Below are 13,093 nucleotides of genomic sequence, written 5' to 3' on the forward strand. Positions count from 1 at the left end.
GGGAGAAGTGACTGAAATCAGTAAAATGTAGAGAAGGCTAAGCCCCTCAAATAAACACGTCAGGCTGGTCATTATCCAGAGTGGTGAGAGAGATGTGAGAGGCTAGTACCTGGAATTTCAGGTCTGTGGGAAAAAAATATATTTTTCAGCCTGCGTTTTGCATGTATAAATGTGCCATGGGAAGTAGCAAGTATCTGTGCTTGTGCGAGGGAAAGGGGAAAAGGTGGCTGGAGCGTCTGGAGGTCAGTTAGTTGACCTTAGCATGTAAGCTGTGAAAACTGAATCACAGAATCAGAGAATGGTAGGGGTTGGAAGGGACCTCTGAAGATCATCTGGTCCAACCCCCTTGCCAAGGCAGGATCACCTAGGGCAAGTTGCACAGGAACGCATCCAGTGGGGTTTTGAAGGTCTCCAGGGAAGGAGACTCCACAACCTCTCTGGGCAGCCTGTTCCAGTGCTCCGTCACCCTCCCAGTAAAGAAGTTTTTCATCATGTTGAGGTGGAACTTCCTGTGCTGCAGTTTGTGCCCGTTGCCCCTTGTCCTACCACTGGGCACTACTGAAAAGAGACTGGCTCCATCTTCCTGACAGCCACCCTTCAGATATTTATAGACATTGATAAGGTCCCCTCTCAGCCTTCTCTTCTCCAGACTGAACAGCCCCAGGTCTCTCAGCCTTTCCTCATACGAGAGATGTTCCAGTCCCTTAATCATCCTTGTAGCCCTCCGCTGGACTCTCTCCAAAAGTTCCCCGTCTCTCTTGAACTGGGGAGCCCAGAACTGGACACTACTCCAGATGAGGCCTCACCAGCGCAGAGTAGAGGGGGAGGAGGTCAATGAAATGTGTTATGAAATGCAACATGGTTTACCAAAGGGAAGCCTGATATCATCCTTTGATAAGGCAATTTATTTTTTAGAGTAATCTCATCTACCTGAACTATTGTTAAATCTTCGGGAGAGGGGGCTACATAGGAGATTGTTAGCTTAACTACTTGTTAAACTGGGGTTTAGATTGCCATTAGCATGATTGTAAAGTGAATGAAGAAGGAGCTGACAGTTTCTTCTACAAAGGGTAATGGCAGCATATGGTCCTTTGGGTCAGAAAGAACCTCGGGGGGTCTCTAGTCCAACCCTGTGCCCACAGCAAGGCCACCTTGCCTTGGGCACCTGCTCCAGCGTTTGACCTTCCTGGTCAGAAAACAGGCTGACAAGATGTTACTAATGGAATTCCTCAAGGATGGTTCCCGGGGATGGTTTTGTTTAATATTCTTGTTATTGACCATGGCACATAAACGTAAGACTTTTTGTTGCTGATGTTTTTTGATGACAGGCTTTGGAAGGTGTTCTCAGGGTGACAGTGAGATGAGGTATCTTGTGGAAAGAAGAGAATAACTGAGGGCCAATCTAATAGAAACAGAATGAAATTTAACAGTAATAAGTGCAAGTGTGTTCTTGCTAGGACTATTTTACTAAGGATTTCTCTTATGAAATGGGAGCCTTTTGTTCGGAAAAAAATAGAAAGGGAAAAAGAAATAGGTGCACTAGTTGGTAACAGGGCAGAGTTTAAGCCACCAATGCAGTGAGGACAGAAGAAAGGCAAATCTGATCTTAAGACATACTGAGACAGGTATATACATCAGAGAATAGCGTCATGTTCTAGAGTGATCACAGGACTGGTAAGCCTGTCGTGTGAAAGGAGACCAGGATGCCTTGGCCTTAGCAAAATGAAGGAGAAGAGGGAATGTAATTACTGTTTATATGAGGGAGTGAACACCAGAGAAGGAGGAACACTGATTAAACTAAAAAGACAAATGTTGGCAGAAGAACAAAGTGGTACAAAGTGACCATGATGCAATTAAGAAGCAGCTTTATAATTATCAGAACAATGAGGTTCAGGATGAGTGTTCCAGTATGAGCAATGGGGCAAAGAAACCTAACTACTTTTAAGATAAAGTTCTATTCATTTACAAAAAGAAATATGTGACCTGGTTGTCTGGGATAGTAGGGACTGATCTCAGCACCATGAGAGATTCGTTCCTCTCCCCTGTGCCAGTGCGCCTATACAAACGAACAAATTATGTGAATTCTTCCGCACATAATTGTATCATTATACAAAGCCATTATATCATTCTGGGATAGCCAAAACGTTTTGTTCTTTCTCTGAGAATAGAGAAGGACACGTATTTACAAAAGGTCTTAGTGTCATGACCTTGAATAGCAATTTTCGTGCTCCTGTTGACACATCTTTGGGTACCTGTTTTGGAAGTAATCACTAAAAAAGAGGACTTTATATGTTTCCTTTGGAATGATGTGGGATCTGTTTATTAATTCAGAAAACAAGTGAGGGTTTTTCTAATACATAACAGACTGAAAAAAAGTTTAAAAACACTGTGGATGGGGTAAGTGATGGGGTTTGTCAGGTTGCGCCTCTTGGACCTCTTAGCTCTAGGGAGCCTCTTCCTTCCTTCTGTTGCATTAGTGGAGTCTGTGCTGACAAGGAGCGTAGCTAAAGGCAACACTTGCTAATCACAAGAGGGAATTCACTATTACAATTATTGTGTCAGGCTGGATTTTGGGGTTAGGAAGGTGAAAGGGTATCTAGAGCTAAAAAGGTATCCACAGCCATTTTCAGTACTCTGACAGAGATGAAAAAGACTGAAAGGCTTTTTTTTTCTTTATATGTATGGAAAAAAACCCAGAACTCTTTGCCTTTTTTTTTTTCTTCACAGGGAATAACAATTCGCCCACTGGTGGAGTTTCTTGATGTCAAAAGGTCAAATAAAAAGCAACCTGCTGTCAGTGAAGAAATTTATAACAGGGTATGTTGCAGCTTCAGTGTCATAGATGAAACCCTCATACAGATGAAATTCCTAGTGGCTTTCATTAAGACAAGGATTCAACATACAGTATTACAGAGAGGCACACGCCCTTTTAGATTTCTTTTTGATAGCTGTTATAAGCACAATAACTGTAAAGCTTATATTTAAACTTTGGCAATTACCAAAATTAGCACTATTATGTATCATTATTTTGGAATCTTCACTTTCTTCCTTGTTCACCTCTTGAGGTAAATTAACTTTCTATAGTTTGTTTCACATATGAGATACGTGCTATTTTAGAACTTGGTTACATTAGGAAACATTTGTCAATTTAATTACATTACATTGCATTTCAGTTAGTCTAATTAAACAAATGCAAACTCCTCCTAAACACACTCTTAAACTTACTTAACACTCACATCATCAGCCTCTTTATGGATTTGCATTTGGTATGTGTATATCTCCAATTATTGCAGTTTATTAGCCGTGCATATTCTTGAATGTATTTCTCCTTGCAGCATACCTGTGGCAGGTGGTTTGAAGTTCCAAAAATGAGGAATAATAAGGAATAAAACTTCAGCGAAGAAGTCAATATAGGCATCTAAAAGTCCGTCCTCTTAGAGCTTGTCCTTTGCACATACCTATCAGGATTTCCCTCTGAGTTTGAGACCCCTACTATGGTACTTGAATTAAGAGCAAAGGAGCTGCCTCTGGGCATCAAGTGAGATCTCAGCTGAACTGATTCACTCTTTCGTAATTCACAATAGGCTGAGGAAGAGTGTGTTTCTAATATTAGGTGATCAGGACGCTTTGAGGTGAGTCTAGACCAGTTCCCTGCAACAGGAGCTCAGGACCTGATGCTGGGTATCTCAGCTCTGTCCTGTGCATCCCAAGGGGCTGGTGCTAATGTGGGAAGCTGCTGCCCATTCAGGCTCTCTCCTCCACAAAGTCATACCTGGTTCACTGTCAGGCCTGGGGAAGTCCCTGGAGAAGTTCCAGGCATAGCTTTGTTAGGGTACTTAAAAGAAGTGGAAATGTGGGAGAAACCTTTAGATTCAGGGAGGAGCTGAGCAAGATTGACATTGAGGAAATTAGCAACTAACTTCTGTCCTTTTGGGGCTGTGAGCTAAGGAAGCTCCAGGGGAGCAAAACAGAGTCCGTTTCTGAGTTTGGTTAGACTGCATTTAGTTAAACTGAAGCATTGTCCTGAATTCTGACTAGATGTTTCGGTTTTGCAGTAAGTTAGAAGCTAATGAGGTCAAAGGGGAAGCCAAGTGATGTCTATAAGTTTATGTAATAAACCAACGTTTCCCCTTTAGTTCTTTGACCACGTGAAGACTGGAATTGAAGATGTGTGTGGACACTGGGGTCACAACTTTTGGAGAGATAAGTAAGAATGGCATTTAAAACTCTTTGTTACACAGGAGAGGCTGAACTGGCTCAGCAACAACAAACGAAGGCTGTTGGGCATCATATTTCATTTTCAGCGTTTTACTCTTGAAAGCAGATGGTTGTTTTTAGAATGTGTGGGTTACAAAGGGAAAGCAGCAAAACAATGTCGTTTTGCTAAACCACAAGCAAGTAGAACAAAACCTCCGCCTGGGAAGAAAGGCAGCCCTCTGATCCCAGGGTAAAGTGTGGTACCTTCTGAGGGTGACTGTCCTCTCGGACTGTTTCAGAGTATTTCCTGTATGTCTGCGGAGCCTTTCATCCCACCCAGCTTTCCTCCTGCAAATCGTATGTCTCTGTGGTGTTGAGGGGTTAGTTCCCCATTTGATGGGAAACCTACCAAAGCTTTGGGACTTTCTCTAGAAAGGTCAAGGCACTAGCTGGCATGAGGTACATGGGAGATCCTAATGGCAGGCAGCTCCACAGTTCTTGATTATTTAAGACTTAGTGTCAGTTAAGAAGATTACCACCAGCAATACCTGAATGATTCATGTTTTCACCTTAGCTGCTGAATCATCATCATCATTGGCTTGGATCTAACTCCGTTTTCTCAGAAGCACACTCTTTTACACCCAAATCCTTTTGAGCCAAAGCGTGGGCATTCCTCACCCACCTTCTAGTTGCTGCTCCAACAAGAATTTAAGTGTTTTATACAAAGAGGAATAGCACCAGCAGGAAGGGCTGAGAAGAGCCCTCTCCAAATGACTTGAGGGCAACACAGTGAGGACACTTTCCTGACAGATGCATGACAGGGGTACACCTTTCCTTTACTCAGTCTTACCGTCCTCCAGTCTGTGTGAGATCTTTAATTAACATTATGGAGAAAAGGAGGGTCCCACCTCTTCATGACCTTCAGATCCAAATTAAAGAATAATTTCAGAATGGCTAGAGCGCGAAATATTTTCTGACAAACAAAATCACCCCAGCTGTAATCAATATTTTTTCACTAAGCAACAAAGAGGGTTACAGTTGCTTTAGAGGAAGGGACAACATCCAAAGTTTTGTAAGAGCAGGCTAAAATTTCAAAGAAAAAGCAATTGGTGCAGATTTAGACCTTTTATTTGTTATTACAGTAAATATTTAATGTTCTTTTTGTCTCAATAAAAATAAAGAATTAAAAATAATATTGTCTAATAACAGAAAACCTAAAAGTTAAAAGTTGCTGCTAGGGAGACTAACCATTAATGTATTAACAAAAACACAGGTTAAGACTATCTATCTGAAGCAAAGATGAACTTGACCCTTTTTTATGTTACTCAGCAGTAGGTTGTTAATATGAACAGACACATTCCCAGGGAATAAACTCCTTCACAATTGCATTAGCTACAGTATATTGGCTTTCCTTAACCACGCACAGTAAAAATTAACTGGTTGGGTTGCTTTGCCTCACGTACAGGTTTAAAAAGTTTGACAATAAATACCTGCGAAGACTTCTAATCCGGGAGAACCAGCCCAAATCCAGCATTGTTTCTTTATACAAGAAGCTGGAAATCAAACATGCCATTGAGATGGCAGAGAGCGGAATGATAAGCAAGGTGCCATCGTCGGGGTCTCTCAGGTACGCAAGTGATGCCAGCGAGGCCGAGCATTTTGGCTGGGTCACGTCATTTATTTCACAGCTCAGTCTGTAGGCAGGATAACCACTTTGATTTAGGACACTTTGTGTCCCAGTGTCACCTGAACAGTAAGCGGAAACGGAACAAGAGCGTTTTGCCTGCAGCTCGTGCACGAAGCGCTCGGTGAGCTGTGCTCGTCTGGAGCTTGTAGTTTTGCGAGGGCAGCTGCTCATGGGAACATTGATTTGCCATCGAGAGGAGAGCTGGATTCGAACCAGTGCCTGCCCATCTGCTGTGAATAGCTACGGGGGAAGCCGGAGGGGCATTTTGATAAGTCCCTTAATCAAATTTACAATTTAATGTAATTTATATCAAATTTTGGAGACTGAGTTTTGAGCCTTACCACTGACTCAAATGAGATCAAGATTTCATTCCTACATGTTATGTTTTCACCTGTTCCTCGGTTGTTTTGAAATGTTGTTTCCAACTCTTAACAAAGGAAATAGTTCAAATGTAATTCCCAATCATAAAAATAAAAACTTTCTTCCCCTTTCTCTCTTTCCTCTATTTTTCTTTTTTTATCCTGCTGCAGTGAATATCATGAAGGAAAGATAAAGCCGCTTTCTCCCACTGAAATGGAAAATATGCGGGAAATATTAACAAAGAATCTCTACCAAATACGACATCGAGTAAGGATGAAGTTTTGCATACTTAAATATCCACTACTCTTTGAATATACTGATTACCTGCCTAACATATCTTTGGGCTAGTACATCTGCTGTACCATAGCAGAATCATTAAACCTGTTATTTACTTCTATTGCCTATGAATCCATGTCCCATCATATGTACAGCAACATATTCATATTCCTTTATGTAAATATCTTACTTCATCTTACATTATTAATAAAGCTTAATTTTTTTGTCATTACCTGCAATATATTTACATTATTTTAAAAGGATCATAGGTGGAAATTCAACCCAACACTGTCCACTTATATCAGTATTTTGGTCATTTCATGATATGGGATTAGATTTCCCGTTTGCCTCCAGTTGTGAAGTTGTTTGCATTAAGAGCAGAGGTGGTGAGCTGGAAAAATAGCGAAACAAAAGCAAAAGGACATTTCACATTTACCCTCCTGTGGCTAAGTAGTTTGAATGCCTGAGCCCTTGGAAAACATTCAAAAGTGGAGCAAGCTTCAGTTTGCTGGAGGTAAAAATGACTTCCCCTTAGGTGACTCATCACCTTCAAATGTGCGTCCTCTGTGGACATACTGACTGAGCCAGTACAATGTGGGGGTAATCACTGTATTAAGCCAGCTTTTTCTAATTTCTCTTTCATTATAAATATCAGCAGGTTAAAAAAAAAAACCCAAACAAACCAAACCAAGCAGGTGCTTGTGAAGCAGATGACTAAAAAAATGCTGGCATAGTTACTGGTCTTATTCTTAATCATCATCTGCAATATGATTTTGTTCACAAGGATTTACGATGCTTATTAAAACATTAAAGCAAAAAGCCTGTTTTGCACTGGGCATATTGTTCAACACATTTGACATTATGCTTTTCAGAATGTGACCACTGCTTTTATATTTCAGACAATGTCATATAACCGACATAGCCTGGCTGCAGACGCAAACGAAAAGCAGGCCAAAGAAATTCTGATCCGTCGCCGGCACAGCCTTAGGGAGAGCCTGAGGAAAACGAACAGCCTGTCAAGAGAAAGACCGGTACATGCATTTCAGTTGTTCTACAGAAAATGGTTCTTTGTAGCTAAATGTCATGCAGAAAAAAATCTTCTGAAATGCAGAAAAAATAAATCCTGAATTTGGAAGACAACTAGACATATAATGTCACACTTACACCTTGAGTTGCACACATGGGCCCCTTAATTTGTGTTGACCCCTTCAGCAAAGCTTCAGTCTTGCAGAATGTGATATAGGAGCGGGATCTGCTGCCATAATTTTATCTCAGAGGAGATGAACAGTCTCTGTACACAGTGTACTTCTAAGGGACGGTCAGTATTCTCAGTATTTTGATGAAGCGTGGATGATCAAGGTCGAAAATGACTTTGAGATAGACAAACTACTTACGGTATGCTCCAACATATGGGAAAAAGAACTTTTAATCGAGTCAGTCAGAGTGAGCTCTTCATTTGAAAAATGTTGTGGGATCTTTACTGTTCATAAAATGTAGTCAGGACTTCAGGTTTTTGACACAGAATAAAAAAATCCTCTCTGCCTACCAGAAATGCTGTGGCATGATAATGTTTGGCTCTCTGAGGCAACCCTGCAATACCTTCACTGTAAATTTCAGACCATATTTGAATGGAGCACACTGATTCAGCAGGGAAGCTGATCCTCCAAATCATCTTCCCATTTTAGGTACCAGGGAAGTTAACCATCCAATGAATATGTATTTTCATGTTACAGGTATATTTAGTAACTGTTGTCTTCATTGATACAGGTGTCCTTCAGCAGCTGAGGATGTTCTGAATAAGTGCTATATCTCATTTGTGATCATTACTGGGGCTACTGTGGTGTTAATTGTGACAGTTTGTTCCTGAATTATTTTTTTCCCTCTCAACCACAATTACATATGTTGTCTTTGTCATAAGAAGAAATGATTTAGTAGGTGGGTTGATGAAGAGCCTTAGCAGGACTGAGACATTTTTGGGGCAGGGAGAGATACAAGGTGTCTGACAGCTTTTTAAAATGCACAGGCTGTAATTTTAAAAATAATTAGCCTTGGATAAATCCACCACAGAGGGGAGCATAGAGGTCCTGGGCAGCACAACAACATCCAAAGAGGAAAAATCTCTCATGGAAAAGAAATTTCCTTTCAGGTTCCCTTTGAGTGTGCAACAATGAATGGTACGAACAGAGGAGAGCTGGTAGATTGTAAAGGTTTTTAAGATTGTAAAGGATTGTAACAAATGTAAGAAAGGATGCCCTTGAGAAACTTCTGAACTTAAAAAAAAGCAACCTGTCCTGGAAAGTACCTCTCATGTTCCAGGAAGTATGAGGTGTGCTCTGCTCCCAGGGCCTTTAGAGCTTAGTCTTGGGAAAACAAGGATTTTATGCCCTGAGCTGGTAAATGATCACGCTGGTGCCTAACTTCCCCATCAACTTCAGTGTGACTAGTCAACTGTATCGAGTCATTTATATGTATAAAGCGCTTGCAGGATCAGAATACAGATTAGTTCTTGTGCCCGAGCTTCAGTCTCAACCTGATTTTTGCAGCTGACTAACAGAAAATTTCAAACTGTAGTTGTATGAAGTAATGCCATGCTTGCAGCATTTGCCTTCTGTCGTGGTTTAGCCCCAGCCAGCAACCAAGCCCCCGCAGCCGCTCGCTCACTCCCCCACGGTGGGACGGGGGAGAGAATCGGAAGAGGAAAAGCGAGGAAACTCACGGTCTGAGATAAAGACAGTTTAATAGGCTCACAGTGTTTACCTTCCTTAGGAAAAACTGTACAGTTAGGGTTGAGGTTAGAGAACATACATTTATTAACTTTGATCTCAGAGGGCATATCACGAGGCTTTCCTTTGATTAAGCTGCTTGAGATTACTCAGTCTTTACCTTAGTTAGCACAGACCTCAACCAGCAATCAGCGTTGAGTGTGTAGTAAAAGATCACATATTAGCTAATCCCAAACTACTCTCCAGCCCTTTAGCTACATAAAACCATTCAAGCCTCAGTCGTGTGTCTTAACATACATTACGCAGGTACTTCAGTCTGCAGTAACTTAACATTTCTTATATATCTTTGCACGCAGGCTGCTGCAAATACGAAAAGATTCCTTTCACTTCCTAAAAACACTAAACTCCCAGAGAAACTACGAGTGAGAAATAAAACATCTTCCAGAGGTAATGAAAAATTTTCTGCTGTCTCTTACTGTGCTGCAGTCATTTTCCCTGCATAGAAGGAGTTTTGCCATGATGACATAGAGAAATCAGCATATTATTTTTCAAATAAATATTAAATGTTTTATGTGCACATGCTTTCATTCTAGAGTTAATACCTTCAAGGCATATTTCTAGGTGTTAGATATTCAGCAGAGGTCTTGCAGCATTAAAAGCAATGGGTCCTAAAGCAGGTATTTGAATGTAGAGAAATGCCCAAGCACGCAGAGTCTCCTGGGGCTTTCTCAGTTCAAATGCCGTAGCGGCGTAGTCCTCCCAGCACATCTCCTCATGTGAACAAGCAGCAGCCTGAAACACTCCTGCACCAGAAACACTGCCATAGCTCATTCTCCTTGTCTTTATTCCATAATGTCCAGATCCCCTCTTGGATTATGAGCCTATTTGGTTTCTTTTCTCACCGGGGTCAGGGTAGAGGACACTGCTCTGAGAAACAAAGCAGAGAGGAGAATGAGGGCATGAGCTCTGGTTTATAGTTCTTATGAAGAACATCTCAAAATGCTGTGGTTTACAACCAAAATGTCTTCTTTTTTTTTTTTCTGTCTAAACTCACATATGTTTTATATTTAAGTTCTTGAGTTCTAACAACAAAATAAAAAATCAGGAGGAAGACAACCATCTGATGTGAAAACTTTGTCCAATTCTATATATTACTTTTGATTATTGCTGGTTGCATTACCATGCTTATACCATGCTCAGGAGCATTTCCTTTCGCAGCAAGCAACCATCAAGATCTCTTGCTGGGAAGATTAAATCTCTGCACAGTCACCAAAATGTCCTGATCCCCACCCCAGTTAGTTTCCCACTCCTCCAAATTAATATAGCAATAGAACATGTTTTTGCCTGTTAATAACTACATCTTTGCTCTCCTGAATGTAGGATGCCTTTTATTCTGTAGTCATGTCTGCAGAGGTCACCTACTGTCACCTAGAATTACAGAGGAAATGTGCCTCCAGATTAGTCAATTGTCAACAAATATATTATTTGACATATTTAGGGAGGAAAAAAGCCTGCAAACACAGTCTGATGAAGACCTTCCTTGATATATAATTATCTGTGTGAATGGACAACTATGTGGTAATATATTTTGATGACCCATTCCTCACCTTTTAAAAAGAAATAACACGTAGGCTACTAATGGCAGTTGTTCTTATGACAGTTGCATGATACGCAGTTCTTTGCTTTGATATATTTAAAACATCATACCTGACTTAAGTCTAAGAACAAATCTGAGGTATTCATAAATGATTGTTAAAACGATTACCAAATGACTGAAGTGTGCAAGTTTTGATGAAGATGTTAATCAATTTAAAAGAAGTCTGCTGGGGAAAATATATGCACATGTACACATCCAGAAAGTTTCCAGCTTGGTTCACCCGATAGCGATCATTTAAGAGCATTCCCTGAATGATTATGACAGCTTTCCCTTGACCATTTTCTACCCTGCTTTGAGAGGGTGAAAGATTCTTGCAGCACTTGCAACCTGTGAGATTTGCCCTATGGATTTTCTATGCACATTCAGGCATATGAAAGGATGGGACGTTTCCTCCTGTCTGTACATTGACCTTGGGAGATCCTTTGACACTCCTTTTCCAAAGGCAAGTTTCTAGAGCCCCTTACATGCTGTGCTCTGGAAATGCCTCTCAGATTAGATTTCATGGGATGTGAGGGTGAGACATCTCATTTTTGTATCCTGCTTGGACGTAAACGGGGACTAGACCACAAGCAGCTCGGAGAGAGACAGGTTTTTCCATGTCCAGAGCCAAAACTGGGGAAACATCAAGTCAAACGGGAGGCACTTGGCGATTAAGGAGCAGCTGAGGGAGGGCTTTCTAAAAATCAGAGTTTTGAGGGGAGGGATGTTTGTAAGTCAAATCTATCCTCTGTCATGGCAGAGTGAAGTGTCTATTACTGGGTCTAATCAGAAAGCACTGAATTCAGGAAACACGGGGAAACTTTCTTCTATGGCTGTTAGTGCTCAGTGTGCTGCTATTTGAATATTCCTGAAACTGTAATATTCTGCACCGAAAATTTTAATTTTGTTTTCAATTAACAGTGGGCGACAGCAGTGACTCGGAGATGGATGCTGCTACCACAGTGCTCAATCTAAGACCAAGGGCAGGGAAAATCTTGAGAGACCAGAGACTGAGGCAGCAGAGGCCACTGCCTGAGTTTAGGGTGGAGTGGAAGAATGAAGTTGGCGGGAGCCAGGACGGACGAGGAGGGCAGCAGGAGCCAAGCACCTTGCCTCAGCCATCCATTGGGTTCAGGCAGCCACTGCTGACGAGACCAAGATTTGGCACTTTGAGCAGGGAAGATTTGACTGCAGACCACGGGTCAGCAAGACCTATGCCACCACCACGGTTAGTCAGGCAGGCATCGCAAGGGGAAAGGCAGAGAAATAAGCCTGAGAACCAGCCATACTGAACATAGCAGAAAGAGAACTATTGGTAATAAACCATGGATGTAACGAATTAGGATTCTAAACTATCTGATCAGACTATGGGATCCACTGAAAAACCACCAAGCCTCAATGTGGGTCTAACCACTTCCATTTGTGTAAAGTCAATGCCATTAACTAAGTAAAAGGAATACTGGAGCAATTGCAAAGCTGAAGACATAAAAAAAAAAAAAAAATCCCTTTTATGAATAACTTATGGCAATGCTTTAATTACATTATTTCCACTATTAAGATAGGTTGGAAATGTGCCTTATCACATCATCTCTTGTGGAACCAAGTCATGCAGGTTCAATACCCAATTATCCATCAAAAATCATTGTTGAAAGTCCAGTGATGAATGAGTTCTTAAAAAAACTTTGTATCATTTCAGATTCTATTTATAATCAAATAATACTTGTTTTAACCAGAGCTTTAATAAGAGTAACACTGAAAATTGCACAATGCACCTATCATACAGACTTTGTAAAAAGAATAAATATATTCCTGAAGCCCAGTTTGTTCAAAGAGCTGCGATGCAGAAAAAGAGAGAGAAGGAATAAGCTGTAGGAGCAGAATTGCAAATACAGTCTATAGAAGGGAGTTGCAACAGAGACAAGACCTGAAGAGCTTGAATTTTTCCTTTCTGAATTTTTGGCAATATGTTACCTGTGAAAGGAACTGAGGATCACCAAAGGAGATCTAAATTACCTTGACTTTCACTAACGTCAACAAGAGCTAAGAGCACCCTAAAAAGAGAAAACTTCAAGCGGATAAATAATGTTCTTATTCAAAATTGCTTTTTTGCACTTTAGTTTCTTGGTTGCAGTACAAATACAGCAGTAGAATAGTTGGAGAGCACTGCACATAGGCAAAGCAAGCAGTCTCCTGTTTGAGTCAGGGACCACTGAG

The 13,093-nt window shown here is 41.0% G+C and overlaps 1 protein-coding gene across 1 annotated transcript in view; it reads left to right on the plus strand.

Annotated features, from left to right (window-relative positions):
• The window catches only part of SLC9A2 (solute carrier family 9 member A2), a 35,451-nt gene extending 22,763 nt beyond the window's left edge, over positions 1–12,688 (plus strand). The window contains exons 6-12 of the mRNA XM_081996418.1: positions 2,728–2,817; positions 4,137–4,207; positions 5,663–5,824; positions 6,415–6,511; positions 7,420–7,551; positions 9,600–9,690; positions 11,801–12,688. Coding sequence (XP_081852544.1) covers positions 2,728–2,817; positions 4,137–4,207; positions 5,663–5,824; positions 6,415–6,511; positions 7,420–7,551; positions 9,600–9,690; positions 11,801–12,171 — 1,014 coding nt within the window. The 3' untranslated portion in view covers positions 12,172–12,688. The remainder of the gene's footprint in view (positions 1–2,727; positions 2,818–4,136; positions 4,208–5,662; positions 5,825–6,414; positions 6,512–7,419; positions 7,552–9,599; positions 9,691–11,800) is intronic.
• The last annotated feature ends 405 nt before the right edge of the window (positions 12,689–13,093 follow it).

This window comes from Phaethon aethereus, assembly GCF_964289735.1.
Source record: "Phaethon aethereus genome assembly, chromosome: 1".
NCBI classification, from domain to species: Eukaryota; Metazoa; Chordata; class Aves; order Phaethontiformes; family Phaethontidae; genus Phaethon; species Phaethon aethereus.